General features: G+C 46.2%; 1 protein-coding gene across 10 annotated transcripts in view; it reads left to right on the forward strand.

Moving 5' to 3' along the window:
* The first annotated feature begins 56 nt into the window (after positions 1–56).
* LOC105473825 (selenocysteine lyase) overlaps positions 57–24,355 on the forward strand; it is a 42,949-nt gene continuing 18,650 nt past the window's right edge. For 2 of the 10 annotated variants that reach the window (XM_071073673.1, XM_071073674.1), the window contains exons 1-5: positions 6,782–7,585; positions 10,315–10,415; positions 11,879–12,059; positions 23,018–23,145; positions 23,354–23,518. In XM_071073673.1, the coding sequence (XP_070929774.1) occupies positions 7,219–7,585; positions 10,315–10,415; positions 11,879–12,059; positions 23,018–23,145; positions 23,354–23,518 (942 nt within the window). In that variant the 5' untranslated portion in view covers positions 6,782–7,218. The other 8 variants (XM_071073679.1, XM_071073678.1, XM_071073677.1 and 5 more) reach the window with 7 other exon arrangements.

Below are 24,355 nucleotides of genomic sequence, written 5' to 3' on the forward strand. Positions count from 1 at the left end.
TGACGCGCTAGGCCCCGCCCCAATCATTTACCTGACCCCCGCGCAGCCCCGCCTCCCACTGGGCGCTCTGCGGCCTTGTGAAGCGGGCGGATTGGCTGGGGGCGCTTCGCTCAGCCAATCCGGGCACGTCCGGGCGTCGCGGCCCCGCCTCCTGCCCAGCGCTCGGGACTTGTAGCGCTCCGCGGGAAGAAGGCTGGAGCCCCGGTAACCGTGGGGCTGGGATGGAGGCGGCAGTGGCGCCGGGGAGGGATGCGCCCGCACCCGCGGCGAGTCAGCCCAGCGGCTGCGGAAAACACAACTCGCCGGAGAGGTGCGCGCCGTCAGGGGAGGGCCGGGGAGGCGGCCGGCGTGTCCCGCGCGGGAGGACGGAGGGCGCTGCCGGCCTGTGGCCGCTCTCGCGTGGGGCGTCCCGCGCGGGGTTGTCCTCGAGGTCGGTCTAAGTCAGGGATGCGAGCTTCGAGGAGGAGCAGGTGCGAGCTGTGGCCCGGGAAGGGGCCACGGAGAGGTGACTTTGGGGCCGAAACTCGAGTGACTTCCAGGGGTGAGGTTTACAGGTTCTGGGGTAGCAGAGCCTGCCAGGAAGAGGGCACAGCAGATGCGAAGGGCAGGGGACTTGTCGGAGGTGACCCGGCGGAGCCCCTGACCTGGGAAGAACTTAGGGGTTCATTCGGAGCCTTATGGGGCCTCGGAGGTTGATCACGGAGCGATGCAATTTAAGTGTTTTGAAAGAGTCCTTCTGGCTGTTTCCTAGAAAGTAGGAGCGCGGGTAGGCCTGGGACGGGAGGGAGCCGGGAAGCCAGTTGGGGATCTTGTAACCGTCTAGGAGGGAGATGTGGTGTGCCCCCAGAAACGGATGCATTGGTAGGAAGCTGTTGCACCGGGACAGGTGAAAGGGAATTAAGTATTCTCCCAGGCTACTGGCCCAGCTGCAGGAAACTGGGGATGGCCACCGCTGAGAAGCGCGGAGACCCGGAGCACGTGGTGTCCACACTTGTTAAGTCCGAGAAGGGCGGGAGGCAGGGGTATGCATTTTCCGGTCTGTGTGTCTTCTCTCTCTCTCTCTCTCTTTTTTTTTTTTTTTTTTTTTTGAGACGGAGTCTCGCCCTGTTGCCCATGCTGGAGTGCAGTGGCGCGATCTCGGCTCACTGCAAGCTCCGCCTCCCGGGTTCAGCCATTCTCCTGCCTCAGCCTCCCGAATAGCTGCGACTACAGGCGCCCGCCACCACGCCCGGCTAATTTTTGGCATTTTTTAGTAGAGACAGAGTTTCACCGTGTTAGCCAGGATGGTCTTGATCTCCTGACCTCGTGATCCGCCCGTCTCGGCCTCCCAAAGTGCTGAGATTACAGGCGTGAGCCACCGCACCCGGCCTGTGTGCCCGGCCTGTGTGTCTTCTTTTCCAGACCCCTCTTTTTCCTTTTTGTGAGCTCATTAGCTACCCATGCTTAGAATATGAGGGGTCCAGGCCTAAAGCACACACATTTGGCATTCTACTTTGGTTGGAACAAAGTGAAGGGATCTAGGAAAATATCCCCTATGGAATCAGTGGAGCGAGATTCCCAAGACTTTTAGTTTTTGGTTAAGAAACTAATAAAGTTGAGCCTGCTCATCCAATACTGATAGCATTTTAAGGAAGCAGCAAATAATGAAGCAAAGGAATGTGTAAAGTATTAATCTGAAATTCGAGCCATAGATTTGTTTAGCCCAGCAGCAGATTGAAGAGCTATAGTCGCCCAACAAACACTAGCTAGACTAAGGTCCTTTGGATGCTTATTTATAGGAAAGAGAAACAGACTTAAGGACACATGCAAAGTCAAGCCGGGCTGGGGGTTTCCCGAGACTATTAATGTCTCACGGGTCTGTGTGAAGAGACCACCAAAAAGGCTTTGTGTGAGCAACAAGGCTGTTTATTTCACCTGGGTGCAGGTGGGCTGAGTCTGAAAAAGGAGTCAGCAAGGGTGGTGGGATTATCATGAGTTCTTATAGGTTTTGGGATAGGCGGTGGAGTTAAGAGCAATGTTTTGGGGGCGAGGGTTGGATCCACAAAGTTCTCAAGGGTGGGGAGAATTACAAAGAAACTTCTTAAGGGTGGGGGAGATTATAAAGAACATTGATCAGTTAGGGTGGGGTAGAAACAAATCACAATGGTGGAATGTCATCAGTTAAGACTTTTCACTTCTATGGATCTTCAGTTGCTTCAGGCAGTCTGGATGTATCCATGCAGGTCACTGGGGATATGATGGTTTAGCTTGGGCTCAGAGGCCTGACATTAATACTAGTACCAGAGTGGTAAAGGACGGCAAGTCAAACTTGTCAAAGCCTTGTACCTATTGAGTGATTTTTTTTTTTTTTTTTTGAGACTGAGTCTGGCTCTGTCGCCCAGGCTGGAGTGCAGTGGCCGGATCTCAGCTCACTGCAAGCTCCGCCTCCCGGGTTCACGCCATTCTCCTGCCTCAGCCTCCCGAGTAGCTGGGACCACAGGCGCCCGCCACTTCGCCCGGCTAGTTTTTTGTATTTTTTAGTAGAGACGGAGTTTCACCGTGTTAGCCAGGATGGTCTCGATCTCCTGACCTCGTGATCCGCCCGTCTCGGCCTCCCAAAGTGCTGGGATTACAGGCTTGAGCCACCGCGCCCGGCCGATTTTTTTTTTTTTTTAATTGAGATGGAGTCTCACTCTGTCACCCAGGATGGAGTGCAGAGGCGCAGTCTCGGCTTACTGCAACATCCACTGCCCGGGTTCAAGCGATTCTCCTGTCTCAGCCTCCCAAGTAGCTGGGATTACAGGCATGTGCCACCACATCTGGCTAATTTTATTGTATTTTTAGTAGAGATGGGGTTTTGCCATGTTGGCCAGGCTGACCTTGAACTCCTGACCTCAGGTGATCGGCCCGCCTTGGCCTCCCAAAGTGCTGGGATTACAGGCACAAGCCACAGCGCCCAGCCTATTGGTGATTTTGAACAGAAAAGATGCTTCATTACAACTAATGCACATTCTGTCCACACTCTGTGTCTTAACAGCCGTAGTTAGTCATTGTATCTGGGGTTTCATGTGGATTGGTATAAGCGCTGTTTATTTTAAAACTAGGTAAATTAATATCAGGCAGGACTACTACACATGTTTCTAAAGGCTTTCAAAGATTTTGGATATTAGTAAAAACTTATACAGATAAATTTTACTTAGTGAGGGATCTTTCAGGGAATCTACTTTCTGTGGCATTTATTTTGTCATCTTATAAAAATCAGGCCCCTGCTGTGTGGCACCCATGGGCTTCCGCATTGGTGACAGGGCGGTGAGGAAAACAGAGCCCCTGTGCCCGTGGAGCCATACTTCTGTCAGTCTATGAAGGTGGACAGTAAGGGAACAAGTCTAGTGTGTCAGATGCTGCTGCTGCCTGGAAAGGAAGGAGAGAATGGGACCTGGAGGCTGGGGAGGGAGGGACATAGGTGGCTGCAGTTTTGTGGGTTTGTTTGTTTGAAACAGAGTCTCACTCCGTTGCCCAGGCAGTGGCGTGATCTCGGCTCACAGCAACCTCCACCTCCCAGGTTCAAGCGATTTTCCTGCCCCAGCCTCCCTAGTAGGGCTAATTTTTGCATTTTTAGTAGAGATGGAGTTTCACCATGTGGGCCAGGCTGGTCTCAAACTCCTAACCTCAAGTGATCCACCTGCCTTGACCTCCCAAAGTGCTAGGATTATAGGCGTGAGCCACTGTGCCCAGCCGGCTGTAGTTTTAAACAGAGCTGCGGGGCAGGGGGTCACAAGAGGACTAAGTTGGAACAAAGATCTAAAAAAGTAAGGTGGAGGCAGGGCATGTAGTTTTTCTGGGCAAAGAAACGGAAAGTGCAAGGTCTGGGGCCAAAGTTCACCTGCCCCAGGGAGAAGCCCAGGTCACCACGAACCCCACAGGCCATCGCAAAAACGGGTATGGGGAAATAAGGCGAAACTCTGATGAAGTTAAAACACCAAACAGGAAAGTTCCCTTGGGAATATGCAGCTGTTCCCCTCCTTCCATAAGAAAGAGGCCAACGATCTGCCCTTTATAGCTGTCAGATGGGTAATCTGGGCCCTACCAAGGGGTAGAAAGAGTGTTTGTTATTAGAGGCAGGATCTGGCTGTGTTGCCCAGGCTGGAGTGCAGTGGCTATTCATAGGCGCCATCATAGCTCACTGCCTCAAACTTCTGGCCTGAAGAGTTCATTCCGCCTCAGCCTCCCCCGTGGCTGGGACTACAGGCACGATCCACTGTGCCTTGCTAGAAAGAAATTTTGAAAACCTAAATGAAAATCAATTATAAAAGAAATTGGCAAAAACTAGATTATTAGAAATTGTGCATACGTTTTCCACAAGTAGTGCAGATCCTGGATATTCCCAAGTGCAGCTTGTGGGTGTCTGCAGTGCTTATGCAGGAGACCGCCGTGCCCTTGACATTATTTGCTCCTGCTGATGGGATAGACACAGAGCAGCCGTATTTCCCATGTGCTGTCTCCTTTTCCTTAAGGGGTGTCTTTGCTTTCTTTCCTTCAGGAAAGTTTATATGGACTATAATGCAACCACTCCCCTGGAGCCAGAAGTTATCCAGGCCATGACCGAGGCCATGTGGGAAGCCTGGGGCAATCCCAGCAGCCTGTATCCAGCAGGTAATTCTAGAAGATGCACATGTTCACAGATGGGAGATAATGGGGATGGGACGCTCTTAGAGAAATTGCACACCCACATGTGATGGCTTTGTTTTGAATAGATTTCTGTTAGCTGCAAATCTTTAGCTGTAATTTTTGATTGTTTCTTTTCTGAGAAATCCCAATTTGTAAGCTGAGCCTTGCTGCTACTGTAGTCTTTAACCTTTAATGTTTAATCTTTAACATGCTGTCCTGTCACCCTTTCCCCGATGAGAAAGGTGTCCACTGAAAGTTCCTTGCAGTGGCTGTCAGTGCCTGTTGAGCACTGCACAGATCTAGCTAAGTCAATCCTTACAGAATTCGCAAAATATGTCTTTTAGGTCATCAGGATAACGTACAATCCTGGCCCTTTTAAAAAATGAAAATTACTTTTTCTTTTTTTTTTTTTTTTTTTTTTTTTTTTTTTTTTTTTTTTTGAGACGGAGTCTGGCTCTGTCACCCAGGCTGGAGTGCAGTGGCGCGATCTCGGCTCACTGCAAGCTCCAGCTCCCGGGTTTATGCCATTCTCCTGCCTCAGCCTCCCGAGTAGCTGGGACTACAGGCGCCCGCCACCTCGCCCGGCTAGTTTTTTGTATTTTTTAGTAGAGACGGGGTTTCACCGTGTTAGCCAGGATGGTCTCGATCTCCTGACCTCGTGATCCGCCCGTCTCGGCCTCCCAAAGTGCTGGGATTACAGGCTTGAGCCACCGCGCCCGGCCGAAAATTACTTTTTCATTAATCAGTTATAAATATTCTTATATGTTTCCAATTTATTCTTATTGTAATGTAGAGCATTAAATTGGAGGTTTTGGAGAATAATTTGCTTCAAGTCAGTTATATGGCAGAGTTACATTCTGTTTTTCAGATAGATGAGCAAACTCAAGTCTTACCTTTCTTATTTAATGTTTATTAGGGATAATTAAGATAAACTATGTTAACTGTGGATTATGATGAACTAAAATAACTTCAGACAGAATATTGCCAGGCCATATGGTTTAGTAACACTTGTGTACAACTTTACAGGTTTAATATGTTCTCATATTCAGTTGCTGTTAAGTTTCACAGCAACTTAATAACAAAGCCCCTCAGCTTAGATACTAGTCATTCATTAACTTATTTGTTGGCTTATTTGTTGGTCTATTCTGGCTAATCTTCTGCACATTGCCTTGTATCCAGTCTCTCCTTTAGTAAAATTGAACTTTCTGACATATTAAACTTGAAAATACGGAGAATAACTAAATGCCGATGACAGGCATTGTCTCATGAAAAAGTCTAGGAATCGCTCTCACAGAGAAATCATGTTCTGGACCTGAATGAAGCCTGGCAGTGGCTTTTAGGTTTCCTTGACAGCCTTTGTTTCCACGAATTAAGAACCATAAACTCAGAAGTGTTGCAGTTTACTTTCTGTTGCTACTCAGATAGAAATGCAAAAGAAAAAAAATCAATTTATAGAGTGGTTTAATTATTTTCACAGTATTATTATTTAAACATTATTTAATAATATTTAAATATTATTATTATTTTGAGACTGAGTCTTGCTCTCACCCAGGCTGGAGTGCAGTGGCACTATCTCAGGTCTCGGGTCACTGCAACGTCCGCCTCCTGGGTTCAAGCGATTCTTCTGCCTCAGCCTCCCAAGTAGCTGGGACTAGAGGCACGCGCCACCATGCCCGGCTAATTTTTGTATTTTTAGTAGAGACGGGGTTTCACCATATTGGCCAGGCTAGTCTTGAACTCCTGACCTCGTGATCCACCCACCTCGGCCTCCCACAGTGCTGGGATTACAGATGTGAGCCACCACGCCCGGCCTAAATATTATTATCTAAAGTCTTTGAGGGAAATTTATTTTTATTTGTTTATTTTTTTTTGAACTCTGAACTTTTTATTGGCCTCCTGCTCCCCAAAGGGTACCCTGCTTCTGCTGGCTTAATGCCTCAGAACTTTGGTGTCGTTGGTCTCAGACACCACTTTGCCATCCACTATCCGGCAGGTGGTGGTCTTTTGGATGGTTTGCGTGGAGTTGCTGCTGTCCAAGGCATCACCAAGATTGAATTCCTCGCCATCTTCCAGCAGGCAGCGGTCGGTGGCGATCTCAGCTTCCAGCTTGACCTTGATGTTCAGCAGGGCCTCATACTCCTGGGCCTGTCGCTGTCCCTCTGTCCGGGTCTGTGCCAGCTCTGACTCCAGGTGCAGCAGGATCCCATTGAGCTGCTCCATCTGTAGGGCGTAGCAGGCCTTCACCTCCCTCAGGCTGTTCTCCAAGCTGGCCTTCAGATTTCTCATGGAGTCCAGGTCGATCTGCAAGGACTGGAATGTACGTCTCAGCTCTGTGAGCGTCATCTCAGCAGCTCCAACCTCGGCGGACTGTGTGGTGACCACTGTGGTGCTCTCCTCAATCTGCTGAGACCAGTACTTGTCTAGCTCCTCTCGGTTCTTCCGAGCCAGCTCGTCATATTGGGCCCGGATGTCTACCATGATCTTGGCGAGGTCCTGAGATTTGGGGGCATCTACCTCCACGGTCAACCCAGAGCTGGCAATCTGGGCTTGTAGGCCTTTTACTTCCTCTTCATGGTTCTTCATGAAGAGCAGCTCCTCCTCGAGAGCCTCGATCTCTGTCTCCAGCTGCAGTCGAGTGACATTGGTGTCATCAATGACCTTGCGGAGCCCATGGATGTCATTCTCCACAGACTGGCACATGGCCAGCTCTGTCTCATACTTGACTCTAAAGTCATCAGCAGCAAGACGGGCCTTGTCAATCTGCAGAACGATGCGGGCATTGTCCACAGTATTTGCGAAGATCTGAACCCTCAGGTCCTCGATGATCTTGAAGTAATGGCTCCAGTCTCTGACCTGGGGTCCCTTCTTCTCCAAGTGCTCCCGGATTTTGCTCTCCAGCCTCCGGTTCTCGGTCTTCTAGGCTCCTCACTCTGTCCAGGTAAGAGGCCAGGCGGTCGTTCAGGCTTTGCATGGTCTCCTTCTCGTTCTGGATGCCTCCCATTCCTGCCAGACCCCCGGCCATCCCTGAGGCCAGGCCCCCGGACCCCATGCCGCCCCGGAAGCTGGTGGAGCAGGACATGGAGATCCGGGAACCAGAACCCCCAGCGCCTGCATAGACACTGGCCGCGCTGCTGACCGGCCGGGCGCCGTAGCTGGGCGCCTGGACAGAGCCCAGGGACCGGTAGTGGTAGAGAAGGTGGAGCGAGTGGTGAAGCTCATGCTGTATGGGAGGAAGGTGAGACGACAGGACTCAGGCTTTGCCGACGAAGAAGAGGGAAATTTATTTTAAGGAAAATGTTGAGGATGTGGGGAAAGATTTTACATACCTAAGATATTTATCACAGTCTTGCTTATAATAGCAAAAAAAAAAAAAAAAAAAAAACCTGAAAATAAGCTCAGCGTTCATGAATGTTTGTGAAAAATAAACTATCTTCGGCAAAACAGAAGAAACCTCGTGAGCGTGGCCCTGTTGTGCGTGTGGAGGTCTCTTTACAGCCTGTTGCTGGAAGATAGCCAGTGCTCAGACCTCCCTGTCCAGCCCACTGAAGTCACTACGTCGTCATAGAGACGGAAGCCTCTGGAAGCTTCACTGTATACCTGTGAGAAAAGGAGCGTCAACAAGGCAGCTGATCTTTTAGTATCATCATGAAAACAGTTTTGACTTTGTGGAGCTCGTGAGAGGGCCTTGGGGTTTTGGAAACCGCTGACGTAAGTGGCACTGACTGACTGAGCATCAACTGTGTACTCAGCACCCTGCTGGGGAGGGATGAAGCACGGTGCCCAGAATGTGTTTGGGTTTTTGAGGCATTACCTTGTCCACTATGTGGAGAATGGACCCTGGTGGGGGCCTGCTAGGAGAACATCACAGCAGTGGCCTTGGCTTGGTTGGTGGCTGGGCGGTGGAGAGGCGGAGTCAGGTTCGGAATGTCTTTTTTTTTTTTTTTTTTTTTGAGACGGAGTCTCGCTCTGTTGCCCAGGCTGGAGTGCAGTGGCGCGATCTCGGCTCACTGCAAGCTCCGCTTCCCGGGTCCACGCCATTCTCCTGCCTCAGCCTCCCGAGTAGCTGGGACTACAGGCGCCCGCCACCTCGCCCGGCTAATTTTTTGTATTTTTAGTAGAGACGGGGTTTCACTGTGGTCTCGATCTCCTGACCTTGTGATCCGCCCGCCTCAGCCTCCCAAAGTGCTGGGATTACAGGCGTGAGCCACCGCGCCCGGCCGGAATGTCTTTTGAACACAGAGCCTACAGCATTTGCTGGTGGATTAATTGGTGGGGAAAGAAAAGAGAAAGAGCCCGTGCTTTTGCCCTGGGCTGCTGAGGGATGGAGTTGCCATTTCCTCAGTGTATTAGTCTGTTCTCATGCTGCTAATAAAGACCTACCTGAGACTCGGTAATTTATAAAGGAAAGAGGGTTAATGGACTCACAGTTTCCCATGGCTGGGGAGGCCTCACAATCGTGGAGGAAGGCGAAAGAGGAGCAAAGTCACACCTTACATGGCAGCAGACAAGAGGGCGTGTGCAGGGGAGCTCCCCTTCATAAAACCATCAGATTTCCTGAGACTTAATGACTGTCATGAGAACAGCATGGGAAAGACCTGCTGCCGTGATTCAGTTACCTCCCCCCGGGCCCCTCTGATGACACGTGGGAATTATGGGAGCTACAAATCAAGATGAGATTTGGGTGGGGACACAGCCAAACCATTATCACTGAGAGAGGGAAGGCTGAGAGTGAGGGTGACAGTTTATTACGGTAACTTTTAGTGTCACCAAGTAAAATGCTGGAGTTTTCCTAAACACCATAGGCCTTAGGTGTTTAGGAAACTGCTACTAAAACTGACATCTATACAGTAGCGTTAAGGAGCGGCAGAATTACTTTGTGTATTTATTTTACCTCAGCTTTTTATGTTTCTCTTTTTTATGATGTTTTGTAATAGTATATGTTTTAGTGGTGCCTGTTCAATTTTTTTTTTTTAAACAAGACTGAATGGTCAAAAAAGTTTGGGGACTCCTGGTGTGTACAGTAAGGATGGTCACTGAAACTTTCAGAATTCCCATGCCAGAGCCTTTCTTTCTTTGCCCCAGCAAGCATGGTTCCTGTGTTTTCCTTCTAGTCAGTGAAACTGGGTGATGGCCGGATGCATAGCCCTGTTTGAAAACAGGTGTGTCCCTGAGACAGTAACCTTCGCAGCCCAGGTACACCGTGGGCGACATGCAGAATGAGATATGGCACTGGACTTTGTGTTGAGGAGTCATGAGTTCTGTTTTTGCTTATTTTTGTTGTTTGCAACTCATTCCATCCTTTCATTCTCCACTCTTCTTGAATGGGAAGCAAGGCAGATGGCCACAGCTTCCCCCCGCAGCAACTGGTAAGAAGAAAGCCACATCTTGTGGGACATCCAGGTTCTTAGCCAACCTCCTGTACTTGTTTCTGGGTCTCATGGAGTTAATAACTCTCAGTTTGGTCACTGGTTCGCTGCTGTCTCACGGCCGCCCCTTTGCCAGGTTGTGTCTAGGTTGTAGTGTTTTGCTGTGCTCACATTAAGGGGGCAGGTTTTTCTTAGAACGGCCCACGCAGATGTCTTACTCCTTTGTATTTGGTTGTCCTTTTAGAAGCGTTGATAGGGCTTGGTGAAGCAATGTTAACGAATTTCCTTTTGGTCCCTCAAGGAAGAAAGGCCAAGGATACTATAAATGCAGCCCGGGAAAGCCTCGCGAAGATGATAGGGGGGAAACCTCAAGATATAATCTTCACTTCCGGGGGCACTGAGGTAAAGCTTCTGAACACGCTCACATTCTTTTAGCTGCAAGTTATAATAAAATACACAGAAAGTGATTCCCTTTTGCTACATTTTCATTTAAAGAAAGAGTAGGCCAGGTGTGGTGGCTCATGCCTGTAATCCCAGTACTTTGGGAGGCCAAGGCAGGAGAGTTGGTTGAACCTAGGAGTTTGAGACCTGCCTGGGCAACATAGGGAGAGTCCATATCTACAAAGAAAAAAAAATTAGCTGGGTGTGGTGGTGACACCTGTAGTCCCAGCTAGTAGGGAAGCTGAGGTGGGAGAATCATTTGAACCCAGGAATTCAAGGCTGCAGTGAGCTATGATCACGCTGCTGTACCCCATCCTGGGCAAGAGAGTGAGACCCTGTCTCAGAAAGAAAGAAAGAAAGAGTAATGTGTGGTCTTGCTATATTGCATACTAGCTCGAGATAATTAGTATATATCCTTTAAGTAAATTTCAGGTAGCTAATAGGATTTTCGTAATGTAATATGTAAAGTAACCTGCTTTGCATTGTTATTTCCATAAAGGTTTCCCCATCATTTTTGCCCTGGAATCATTCCTTTTAATCCCTAATTGATAGATATTTAAGGGCTTTCCAAGGTTTTGCTGTAAGAAACAGTGCTGCACTTAATGTTAATAAATAACCTTTATACACACTATTTGGTTTCACTGTGAGTGTAGCTGTAGGAAAAAGTCCAAGAACTGGACTTGCTGGGTCACGGGGCTCATTTGGTAGACGTGACAGATGGCCCACAGTAGAGGTTGTACCAATTTATACTCCCACCAGTAGTGGGTGGCTGGACAAAATACTCTTTATGGCAGATTTATAAAATTTAAAAATTTATAATATTCTATGCATATAACAAAACTGCACTTATACCAATACATTTATATGAATTCTTTTTTTTTTTTTTTTTTTTGAGACGGAGTCTTGCTCTGTCACCCAGGCTGGAGTGCAGTGGCCGGATCTCAGCTCACTGCAAGCTCCTCCTCTCAGGTTCACACCATTCTCCTGCCTCAGCCTCCCGAGTAGCTGGGACTACAGGCACCCGCCACTTCGCCCGGCTAGTTTTTTGTATTTTTTAGTAGAGACGGGGTTTCACCGTGTTAGCCAGGATGGTCTCGATCTCCTGACCTCATGATCCGCCCGTCTCGGCCTCCCAAAGTGCTGGGATTACAGGCTTGAGCCACCGCGCCCGGCCCATTTATATGAATTCTTAAAAATTAATAATATTGCTTAACAATAAAATAGACATGATTGACTGGAAATGAATCTCAAGTTTTTGAATGTTGGAAAACCCCAAATCTTTCAAAAGGTCCAACTCAGGAAGCTGAATTTCTTTGAAGCTTTTTTGATATTAGCCACAAAAGAAATTAAGTAACAGAAATTGTTGCTCTAACCCTTACCTCAGCACAGTTTTTGTAAATGCTTTTATTGCTGTATCTCTGCAGTCAAATAATTTAGTAATCCATTCTGTGGTGAAACATTTCCACGCAAACCAGACCTCAAAGGGACACGCGGGTGGGCACCACAGTCCAGTGGAGGGGGCCAAGCCCCATTTCATTACTTCCTTGGTGGAACACGACTCCATCCGGCTGCCCCTGGAGCACCTGGCGGAAGAACAAGTGGCAGGTGAGTGGGTGCAGGGTGGCCCTGGGGCCAGCCTGCTGGGCTCCAGCTGTGAGGCGGGGAGCGGCCTGCAGGCAGAGCCCGGGATCCACTGCGGAGATGTGGATTCAATGTGCCACTCACTGTAACTCCCCGGTTCTGATGGGGAGCCAGGCCCTGGCGCCTTGGTGAATAGATGCCCCTCACTGCGCTGGACTCCCTGGCTGCCCCTCTCAGTGCAGAGACCAGCTGCCACGAGGGCGTCAGCCAGTGTGTCCAAACCTTCCCTTAGGAAAAACATCCAGAATGAATATGTAGAACTAGCCATTTGTGTAAACTGAGTGATATTTGAAACTTGCATATAAGAAATATTTAACCTTTAAATAGTACGCCTGCAAATGGGCAAATGAAGCTTGTCATTATTTGGTTTTCATCATAAAATCTCAGCTCCCACTCTCCTCTCCCATGAAGGGAAAGGATCAGATAGCCCTAAACTTCAGGTGTGAAGCCTGGAATAAGCGAGCTGCCGCACCTGATCTCAGCACCCATGAGGCAAGGCCTCCCACTGTGTGTGGAAAAGCGGGGCGAGGTGGTGCCCAGGTGCAGCAGGAGGCGCAGGGGCCCGCGGGGAGGAGGAGGCTCGCTGCCCAGCAGTGGCTCTGTGGCTGTCACACAGCACAGACAGAGACACCTCTCAGTTTTCCTGCCATAGGACGTCCCAACAGGGAGTGACATGTTCACCAGGTGTAGACCATTAACTTGTAAAACTGAGGCAGCCCATTAATCAACACTGTCCTTGAAACAGATTTTCTTCTCAGCCTGAGCTTTCTTGTGTAATCTATATGAAAACCTGAAGGTGAATAAAAAGAAAATACATTTCTCTTCAAGATTAAGGGACTGTGGCTGAACTGCTTGGTTTGACTATGAAGACTTTTTGGAAAAAAAAATTTTTTTGGCCGGGTGCAGTGGCTCAAGCCTTGTAATCCTAGCACTTTGGGTGGCTGAGGTGGGTGGATCACTTGAGGTCAGGAGTTCGAGACCAGCCTGGCCAACATGGTGAAACCCCATCTCTACTAAAAATACAAAAATTAGCCAGGCGTGGTGGTGCATGTCTGTATTCCCAGCTACTGGGAAGGCTGAGGCAGGAGAATCACTTAGACGCTGGAGACAGAGGTTGCAGTGAGCCAAGATCACACCACTGCACTCCAGCCTGGGAGACACAGCAAGACTCCATCTCGGGGGGGGGGAAAAAATTAGCATTCTATTGAGTGGGATTGCTGGGTCATGTGGTAACTATCTGACAACTTTTAAGGTAACTGTTTAACCTTAAGCTTTGTTTTCCAAAGTAGCCGCACCGCTTAGTACTCCTATTTGCAGTGTCACAGGGTTCCAATTCCTCCATGTCCTTGCTGACATTTGTTATCTGTCTTTTTGATTATTGCCATTCTAGTAGGTGTGGTTTTGATTTACAATTCCCTGATGGCCAGTAGTGTTGAGCATCTTTCATGTGTTCATTGGCCATTTGTATATATCTTCTTTGGAAAAATGTCTATTAAAGTCCTTGCTCGTATTTTAATTGGATGACTTGTCTTTTTATTGAGTTGTAAGCGTTCTTTATATATGCTTGATACAAGTCCCTTATCAGACAGATGATTTGTAAATATTTTCTCTCATTCTGTGGGTTTGCTCTCGCTCTCATGGTATCCTTTAGAGAACAAAAACTTTTCATTTTGGTGAAGTCCATTTTTGTTGTTGTTGTTCCTTGTGTCATATGTAAGAAGATTTTGTCCTACCCTAGGTCATGAAAATGTACTCTTATATTTTCTTCTAAGAGTTTTATAGTTTTAGGTCTTACATTTAAATCTGTGGTACATTTTGAGTTAATTTTGTGTGTGGTGTGAGGGAGGAATCCAAATTTACTTTTTTTGCATGTGGACATCCAGTTGTTCCAGCACATTTGTTGAAAAGACTCTTCTTCCATGGATGGTCTTGGCACCATTATTGAAAATCAGTTGACCATAATATGTGAGGGTTTATTTCTTGACTGTCAACTCTACTCCATTTACCTATATTTCTATTCTTAGATTGGTACCAAACTGTTATGATTACTGTAGCTTTATAGTAAGTTCTGAAATAGGAAAGTAGGAGTTCTCCAAATTTGTTATTTTTTAATATTGTTTTGGCTATTCTGCATCTGTTGAAATCTCAAAAGAATTTTAGGATAAGCTTGTTAATTTCTGCAAAAAGTCTAGCTAGGAGTTTGATAGGGATTGAATTGAATGTGTAGATGAATTTGGTCAGTATTGCTACCGTAACAATATTGTTTTCCAATCCATTAACATGTGATGTCTTTATATTTAATTTCTTCCAGCAATTTTTGCAATTTTCAGGATTTTTTGCACTTTCGTTAAATTTATCCTTAAGTGTTTTATTCTCTTGATACTATTGTAGATGGAATTGTTTTCTTATTTCACTTTTGGATTGTTCATTGCTAATATATGTAAATGTAGTTGATCCTTGAACAGCATGGGTTTGAACTCTGTGGGTCTACTTATATGTGGGTTTTCTCCTATCTCTACTGTCTCTGTGACTTCAGGATCAACCCCTCTTCTTCCTCCTCCTCAGCCTACTCATTGTGAAGATGATGAAGATGAAGACCTTTATGATGATCTGCTTCCACTTAATTAATAGTAAATATATTTTTTATTCCTTATGATTTTCTTAGTATTTTTTCTAGCTTTATTGTGAGAATACAGCATATAATATATAATATACAAAATATGTGTTAATCAAGTGCTTATGTTATCATTTAGGCTTCTAGTCAATAGTAGGTTATTTGTTGGTTAAGTTTGCGAGGAGCTGGCTGGGTGTGGTGGCTCACACCTGTAATCCCAGCAATTTGGAAGGCCAAGGGGATACGGATCACTTGAGGTCAGGAGTTCAAGAACAGCTTGGCCAACATGGCAAAACCCCATCTACTAAAAATACAAAATTAACTGGGCATGGTGGCACATACCTTTAATCCCAGCTACTTGGGAGGCTGAAGCAGGAGAATCACTTGAACCCAGGAGGCAGAGGCTGTAGTGAGCTGAGATGGTGCCACCACGCACCAGCCTGAGCGACAGAGCAAGACTCCATCTCAAAAAATAAAAATAAAAAGTTTTAGGGGAGTCAAAAGTTAGACACGTATTTTCAACTGCATGAGTTGCGCCACGCCCCAACCCTCACATTGTTCAAGGGTCAACTGTACAGTTGATTTTGTATGTTACTCTTGTATTCTGCAACTTTGCTGTATTTATTAGTTCTAATTGTTAGTCTTTTTTTTTTTTTTTTTTTTTTTGAGACAGAGTTTCACTCTTGTTGCCCATGCTGGAGTGCAATGGAATAATCTTGGCTCCTGCAACCTCCGCCTTCTGGATTCAAGCAATTCTCCTGCCTCAGCCTCCTAAGTAGCTGGGATTACGGCATGTACCACCATGCCCAGCTTATTTATTTTGTTATTTTTAGTAGAGACGGGGTTTCACCATGTTGGTCAGGCTGGTCTCGAACTCCTGACCTCAGGTGATCACCCAAACCTTGGCCTCTCAAAGTGTTGGGGTTACAGGCGTGAGCCACCATGCCCAGCCTAATTGTTAGTTTCAATAAGTTTTTTAATGGATTCCTTAGGATTTTCTATATAGAGGGTCCTATCATCTACAACTAGAGATAGTTTTACTTCTTGTTGTCCAACTTGTATTTCTTTAATTTTATTTTCTTGTCTGATTGCCTTGGCTAGGATCTCCATACAATGTTGAGTAGAAGTGGCCAAAGTGGATATCCTTATCTTACTGCTGATTGTAAGGGAAAGCATTCATTCTTTCATAATTTCATATACTGTTAGCTGTGGGTTTTTAGATGGCCTTTATCAGGGTGAGGAAGTTCCCTTCTGTGCTTGGTTTGTTGGGTGTTTTTATAATGAAAGGGGTATTGGATTTTGTTAAATGCTTTTTCTGCATTTATTGAGATGATCATGTGGGGTTTTTTTCTTTATTCGGTTTGTAATGTTGTATTACCCTAACTAATTTTTGGGTGTTAAACCATTTAATCCTTTTCATATGTTTTTAGATTTAGTTCACTATTATTTTGCTGAAGATTTTTCTGTCAGTATTCATAAGAGGTATTAGTCTGTAGTTTCCTTGTGGTGTCTTTGTCTAGTTTAGTGTCAGGGTGAAACTTGCCCCGTATAAATCATGGGGAGTGTTCCCTCCTCTTCTGTTTTTTGGAAGGGTTTGTGAAGACTTGGTTTTCATTCATCTTTAAATATTTGAGAGTTTGCCAATGACAACATCTGGGCCTGGGCTTCTCTCTGTGGAGAATTTTCAAGTTGCTGATTCAGTCTCTTTACTTTTTATAGGTCTGTACAGGCTGTATCTCTTTTGAGTCATTTTCAGTTGTTTGTGTCCTTCTAGGAATTTGTGCATTTCATTCGTTACCTAATTTTATTGGCATACCATTGTTTATAGTAGTCTCTGGTAATGCTTTTTTATTTCTGTAAGATTTATATATCCCTTTCATTTTATTCTTTTTTTTTCTCTTGATCAATTTAGTAATTTTATTCTTTTTTTTCTCTTGATCAATTTAGTTAAAGATTTATCTTTTTTAAACTCTTTAAAGAACTAACTTTTGATTTTCCTGTGTTATTTTTGTAGTCTCTATTTTATTAATTTCTACACCAATCTTTATTAACCCATTTATGCCGGAGGTTGCAAGTTTTTTTGTGTGTGAAAAGTCAGACCTTGGCAATAACCTTGAGCAGTAGGATATAAATAACTCCCACAAGCTTAGCGTTCCAATAATGGAACACTAGGCATAAATAGGTTCTTTCTACTTGTTTTAGGTTTGATTTGTTCCTTTTTTCCAGTGTCTTAAGGTGTCTTAGTTATGATTTGAAAAAAAAATTTTTTTTTTGAGACAGAGTCTTACTGCTCAGGCTGAAGTGCAGTGACGCAATCTCAGCTTACTGCAACCTCCACCTCCCAGACTTGAGCAATTCTCGTGCCTCAGCCTCCCAAGTAACTGGGATTACAGGTGTGTGTACTACCGCATCCAGCTAATTTTTGTATTTTTAGTAGAGACAGGGTTTTGCCATGTTGGCTGGGCTTGTCTCAAACTCCTGACCTTAAGTGACCCACCCACCTTGGCCTCCCAAAGTGCTGGGATTACAGGTGTGAGCCACCACGCCTGGACCTTCTTTTTTTTTTTTTTTTTTTTTTTTTTTTGAGACAGAGTCTTGCTCTGTCGCCCAGGCTGGGGTGCAGTGGCCGGATCTCAGCTCACTGCAAGCTCCGCCTCCCGGGTTTAGACCATTCTCCTGCCTCAGCCTCCCGAGTAGCTGGGACTACAGGCGCCCGCCACCTCGCCCGGCTAGTTTTTTGTATTTTTTTTAGTAGAGACGAGGTTTCACCGTGTTAGCCAGGATGGTCTCGATCTCCTGACCTCGTGATCCGCCCGTCTCGGCCTCCCAAAGTGCTGGGATTACAGGCTTGAGCCACCACGCCCGGCCTGGACCTTCTTTTTTAATGTAGGCATTTACAGATATAAATTTCCCTCTAAGCACTGCTTTAACTACATTCCACATGTTTTAGTGTGTTGTGTCTTCATCTTCATTCATCTCAGAAAGTATTTTCTAGTGTCCCTTGTGATTTTTTTCTATGACCCATTAGATATTTAAGAGTGTATTGTTTAATTTCCATATGTTTTTTTAATTTCTAAGATTTTTTTTCTGCTAGTGATTTCTAATTTTCTTCCTTAAGAGCTAGAAAATACTTTGATTTAAATTCTTTATTTTTTTTTATTTTGTAGCCTAGCCATATAGTCTATCCGAGAGTATATGTCAAGTGCACTGAAGGATAATGTATGTTCTGCTGTTGTTGGGTGGAGTGTCTTGTAGATGTCTATTAGGTCTACTTAATTTATAGTGTTATTCAAGTCTTCTGTTCCCTGTTCCCTTGTTAAAATTCTGGCTAGTTGTTGTATCCATTATTGAAAATGTGATTTTGAATGATCCTGCTATTATTAATTGGTGGTCTGATTAATAGTTGATCACACTATTAATCAGTTTCTCCCTGCAAACCTGTCAGCTTTTGCTTCATGTATTTTGGTGCTCTATTGTTAGGTGCATATACATTTATATTTGTTATGTATTATGGATGAACTGGTTCTTTTATCATTATAAAATGTCCATCTTTATCTCTAGTAACTTTTTTTAAGTCCCTTTTATTTTATGTAAGTATAGTCATTCCAACTGTCTTATGGTTGCTGCTAGCAGAAATATCTTTTTCCATCCTTTTACTTTTAATCCGTATATGTCTTTAAATCTGACATGTTGTAATACAGTGTAAGAGACATATTGTGGCTTTAAGATTAATGATAGTCATAGGCCCATGCAAACGTCTTGCAGGGCTGACACTGTGTGTCAATTAGCAGTATGACGCAACATGGCCTAGGGATTTCCAGCCCTGGCTGGGGAATTTCCAGGAGGTAAGACCACCTCAGCATAGATGGAACTCTCATAAACCATAAATACAAAGCTTACCCTTACCAAAATAGCTTAACTCCCTTACGGAAGAGAAACCTGGTAACTGACCTGGACTAAATACAAGATAAGAACGGGGAAGAATCCCTGAAACTCTGAGAATGCTCTCCGGACAGAGACCCTCCGGGTCAGGCAGTCATGATACCTGAATGTATCTGACCGTTGCCACCTGCCTGCTCCTGCTAGCTATCTTGTAAGAGCGCTGCCAGAATAAACTGCTTGAACATCACACAGTATCTAAGACTTATCTTTGATGTGAATAATACGAAAAGGGAAAAGTCATCTTTGGGGAAGGTTAACTAGGCCCACCCCAAGAGCCCTGAGCAGGACACATGGGTCTCCTGTAGATTCTTTTCTTGTTTTGTTTTGTTTTGTTTTTTACAGAGTCTCACTCTGTCGCCCAGGCTATAGAGTGCAGTGGCATGATCTCAGCTCACTGCAAGCTCCGCCTCCTGGGTTCAAGCCATTCTCCTGCCTCAGCCTCCCGAGTAGCTGGGACTACAGGCACCCACCATCATGGCTGGCTAATTTTTGTATTTTTGGTAGAGACGGGGTTTCACCATGTTGGCCAGGCAGACCTTGAACTGATCTCAGGTGATCCATCAGCCTTGGCCTCCCTAAGTGCTGGGATTATAGGCGCGAGCCACCGCACCTGGCCAGTTCTTTTTAAATCTAGTCTGACAACCTCTGCCTTTATATTAGATTGTTTAATCATTCACACGTAATGTTACTATTGACATAGTTGGATTACCACCTATATTTTTACTTTTTGTTTTCTAGATGTGTCATATATTTTTTGTTTTCTTTTCCCCCTTTACTGTTTTCTTTTGCATTAACCAATATTTTCTAGTTTAACATCAAAATTCATTAGTGCTTTTTTCACTTTTTAAATTATTTCCTTAGTAGTTATCAAGGGCTTACTATATACGTATAAACTTATCAGTATTTACTTCAGATTTATACTAACTTAATTCCAGAAAGACGTAGAAATGTTACTCCTATACAGTTCTGTTCCTTCTTCTTTTTTGTGCTTTTATTGTTACCGGTGTTACATCTATATATGTTACAAACTCAACAGTGCATTGTTACAAATATCTTTTTTTTTTTTTGAGACAGTCTTGCTCTGTCACCCAAGCTGGAGTGCAGTGGTGCAATCTTGGCTCACTGCAACCTCCACCTCCCAGGTTCAAGTGATTCTCATGCCTCAGCCTCCCAAGCAGCTGAGATTACAGGCATGTACAATCAGGTCCATCTAATTTTTGTATTTTTAGTAGAAACAGGGTTTTTCCAGGTTGGACAGGCTGATCTTGAACTCCTGGCCTAAAGTGATCTGCCCACCTTGGCCTCCCAAGATGCTGGGATTACAGGCATGAGCCACTGCACCCAGCCACAAATATCATTTTAGTTAATTTCCTGCCTTTTCCCTCCCCTCCCCTCCCCTCCCCTCCCCTCCCCTCCCCTCCCCTCCCCTCCCCTCCCCTCTTTCCTCTCTTTTCTTTTTTTTTTTTTTTTTTTTTTTTGAGACGGAGTCTCGCTCTGTCGCCCAGGCTGGAGTGCAGTGGCCGGATCTCAGCTCACTGCAAGCTCCGCCTCCCAGGTTCGGGCCATTCTCCTGTCTCAGCCTCCTGAGTAGCTGGGACTACAGGCGCCCGCCACCTCGCCCGGCTAGTTTTTTGTATTTTTTAGTAGAGACGGGGTTTCACCGTGTTAGCCAGGATGGTCTCGATCTCCTGACGTCGTGATCCGCCCGTCTCGGCCTCCCAAAGTGCTGTGATTACAGGCTTGAGCCACCGCGCCCGGCCTCCTCTCTTTTCTTTTCGACAAGATTCCACCCTGTCACCCAGGCTGGAGTTTGGTGTCACGATCACAACTCACTACAGCCTCAACTTCCCAGGCTCAAGTGATCCTTCCACCTCAGCTGCCCTGGTAGCTGGGACTACAGGCATATCCCATCACACCCAGCTGATTTTATTTTTTGTGCAGATAAAGTGTCCTGACGTTGCCCAGACTGGTCTTGAACTCCTGGGTTCAAGTGATCCTCCTGCCTTGGCCTCCCAAAGTGCTTACAGGCATGAGCCACTGCACGTGGCCAATTTAATGTCTTTTGAGGAAGCTAAGGGAAGAAAGAACAAGTGTATGTTTATAGATTTTGTTCGAGTAACCTTCTTAGTTGCCTTTTCACATTATCTTCATTTGTTCCATGGATCTGAATTATCATCTGGTGTCTTTTCCTTAATAGACAATTCTGCTGTCTCCTACCTCCTTTGTGCTGTTCTCATGAAATACTGTGTTATAGCCCTAACAAAATAATTATATACATGTCACTTTATACAGTTGCTTTTAAATCAGTTGAGAGAAGCAATATACAGTTACACTGCCCTTTTTTCCCTTTATTTTTTTGAGACAGAATCTCTTGTGCGGATTTCAAGATACTTTCTCTGTCTTTGGCTTTCAACATTTTTATTATCATGTGTCTGGGAGTGAACGTCTTTGTGTTTTATCCTACCTGGAATTCATTTAGCCTCTTGGGTATGTAGATTAATGTTTTCCATCATATTTGAGACATTTTCAGCCGTTATTTTTCAGAGACATTTTCTGCCCCTTTCTCTTGCTCCTGCCCTTCTGCTACTCCTGTTTTCCATATTTGGTGCCCTATGGTGTCCCACATTTCTCTGAGGCTCTGTTTATCTTTCTCATGTTTTTCCTCTCTTATATTTGGATTTCATAATCTGTAAATCTACCTTCATGTTGAGTAAATGTATTTTCTGCCAGTTCCAACAAACTCTTGAGCCCCTCCAGTGAACTTTTCATATCGGTTGTACTTTCCAACTCCACGATTTCCTTTTGGTTCTTTTTCATAATTTCTCTCTTGGTTATCTTGAGGACTCTCTGTGTAATGAGCCACTGTCATCATACTTTATCTCTTTAAGTACAGTTGCAGGCAGTTTTTATCGCTTGCCTTTTTTCCTGCTTTTCCACACACTGAAGATACCAGTTAAAATTATTTCAGTTTTCCTGTTCCTGGGATTGCTTCTGTGTGATCTAGAATCAGTCATTTACCTGTTCATCCTGGTTTTTCCTTGGACTTGGGGATCCTGGATTGTTCCTGTGGATGGAGGAAGCATTTCGTTGTTTGATGTAGGGGCTAGGGAGGGCTCATCTGCAACTCTCAATGCGTTTCCCCAGGAGGTGTCTCCCAGGAAGGGAGGGCCCACAGTGGGCGCTGCATAAGGTAGTGGCAGCGACCCCGCCCACTTTTCTCTGTGACTTCCCTGGACAGAGCTGCTTTTGCTTTGCTCCTCTGAGTCCCCTAGCAGATGCCTCAAGCTCTTCCCCATTTTCTAGATCGTTCCCCCAGACAAGGAGCCTGCCTTGTGCCTGTTGTTCCCCTCTGGGCGTGTGGCGCTGTCTCAGTCTGAGGTCAGTGCCTCTGCTGCTGACTTGGTGTACAGGAGCAGGGAGTGCTCGGACATTGGGACACTGTCCTCTGCCGGCCTTGGTAGCTGGCCCCTGCCCTGCGCTTCCCGCTGTCCAACCTGAACTTGCATGGCCACTGGATCCTTTCAGATTTGCCTTTAAGTATTCTCTTCACTGTTAATTTAATGCCATCATCTTGCTACATTTTAGGGACTCCTCAAAATTCCTAGTCCACATAACTCACCGCTCCCCCTTTTATTTGAGACAGTGTGTTACTGTGTCACCCAGGCTGGAGTGCAGTGGCATGATTACCCTATGTTGCCCAGGCTGGTCTTGAACCCCTGGGCTCAAGCAGTCCGCTCACCTCAGCCTCCCAAAGTGAGCCACTGTGCCCGGCCAGATACCCTTTGTTGGTGTTTTGATTTGATTCTTATTTGGAGAAGTGGCTGTTTTCTCTTTCATTTCAGTAGGACCCTGAGCGGGCAGCGGATACATTTGTTTTTCACCATTTTAAACTCAAAGGACTAAAGCTAAATAAGGTTGTCTCCTCTGCTCATTTTCCATCCGCAGTAGTGAGACTGTCAGTGCCTGGGGCAACGCCTGGCGCGTAGGAGTGGCTTCATCAGCACTGGCTGGGTGCCGAGCACATGGCAGTGAAGTGCTGTGTGCTAGGACCCTCCCCTAAAGCAAGAGCCTGTGTCCCTGTTGCCACTTCCCCTTCGGTCCCTGTAGAAGCAGAAAGGCACATAGGTTCCACGACACAGATCCACCCACTGCAGCCACGTTAAAGACGCGTTCACATTGAAGCACCCGACAGTGACGCTGGGCGAATGATGATGGGCGGCTTATATTCTTCTTTATAGTCTTCTGAACTTGGACAACAATTTACTTTTATAATTGTAGAAAACTGTTTTGTTAAGCTCTGTTGGAATACAATTTTGAGAGGAATCAATTTGTGCAACTTAGTTCGGTACCCATGTTTGTTTCTCAGCGGTCACCTTTGTCCCTGTGTCCAAGGTGAGCGGGCAGGCAGAGGTAGATGACATCCTCGCAGCTGTCCGCCCGACCACACGCCTTGTGACCATCATGCTGGCCAACAATGAGACCGGCGTTGTCATGGTGAGTCAGCCTTTGTTTCTCTTTAAGGAGAGCTCATGGGGAAGAACAGCGGCTTAGACTCATGGCGTTTCAGGTTTCCCAGCTCTGGCTTCTCCCATTTCTCTGTTCACTTTGATAACATTTGGCCTGTGCTCACTACTCCTGATTTCTGTCATTCAGTTTTCATCAAATCGGAGCAACATACTCAACTGTTTCCTTTCCCCGTCAGCCTGTTCCTGAAATCAGTCAGCGCATTAAAGCCCTGAACCAGGAACGGGTGGCAACTGGGCTGCCTCCCATCCTCATGCACACAGATGCTGCACAGGCCTTGGGGAAGCAGCGCGTGGATGTGGAGGACCTGGGCGTGGACTTCCTTACCATCGTGGGCCACAAGGTATGTCAGCAGAGGCCTCCTCCCTCTGTGGGCAGAGTCTGCTGCGCAGGTGGCTGTTCACTGCTCGGTCCGTAAGCCTCACTGCCCACTGTGAGCCAGGCCTTGGGGGCACTGCGAGGAGCAACATGGGATCCCTGTCCTCAGGAACTTTAAGAGAGGAGCCCCACATGGCCAGCAGGCCAAGTTGAATGCCATGGCAGGGATGATGGGGGTGCCCAACCCACATAGGGCAGGGTGGGGCGGTGGACCAAGCTAGGGGAGGAGACGTCGAGATCTCAGGGAAGTAAGGCAGGGGGTTCAGCCAGGCGGCAAGTGTCTGCAGCGGACAGAGCATATGCAGAGGGCGTGGGGTAGGAGATGTGGGGACAGGAAATTGTTGCTTTCTCTAATGTGATTTCAGATGCGGCTCCTCAACAAAAACTTACCAGCTATCTTTAAGGTGGGAGTATGGGGGAAAGAGTTAACAGTGAAGACCCTTCTGAAAATTTTGCACATCTTTCTGACAGCTTACCAGGGCCTGAGATATTTTTAGTACTCAATTTTGAAGCACAGTCCTCAGCTGGTTTCCAAAGGAGTATCTGTGGTGGCCTGACACTTTGGCACTCCAGAGTTCTGCATTGTGTCAGTTGGAAACGTGGAATCATTTGCAGGAAAGGCCGCGGCCAACTGCTGGTTCCAACTCCTCTCTATTTATGCATTCTCTTTCTCTTTTTTTTTTTTTTTTTTGTTTTTTTTTTTTGAGACGGAGTCTCGCTCTGTCGCCCAGGCTGGAGTGCAGTGGCGCGATCTCGGCTCACTGCAAGCTCCGCCTCCTGGGTTTACGCCGTTCTCCTGCCT

Source organism: Macaca nemestrina, chromosome 11, assembly GCF_043159975.1.
Source record: "Macaca nemestrina isolate mMacNem1 chromosome 11, mMacNem.hap1, whole genome shotgun sequence".
NCBI lineage: Eukaryota > Metazoa > Chordata > Mammalia > Primates > Cercopithecidae > Macaca > Macaca nemestrina.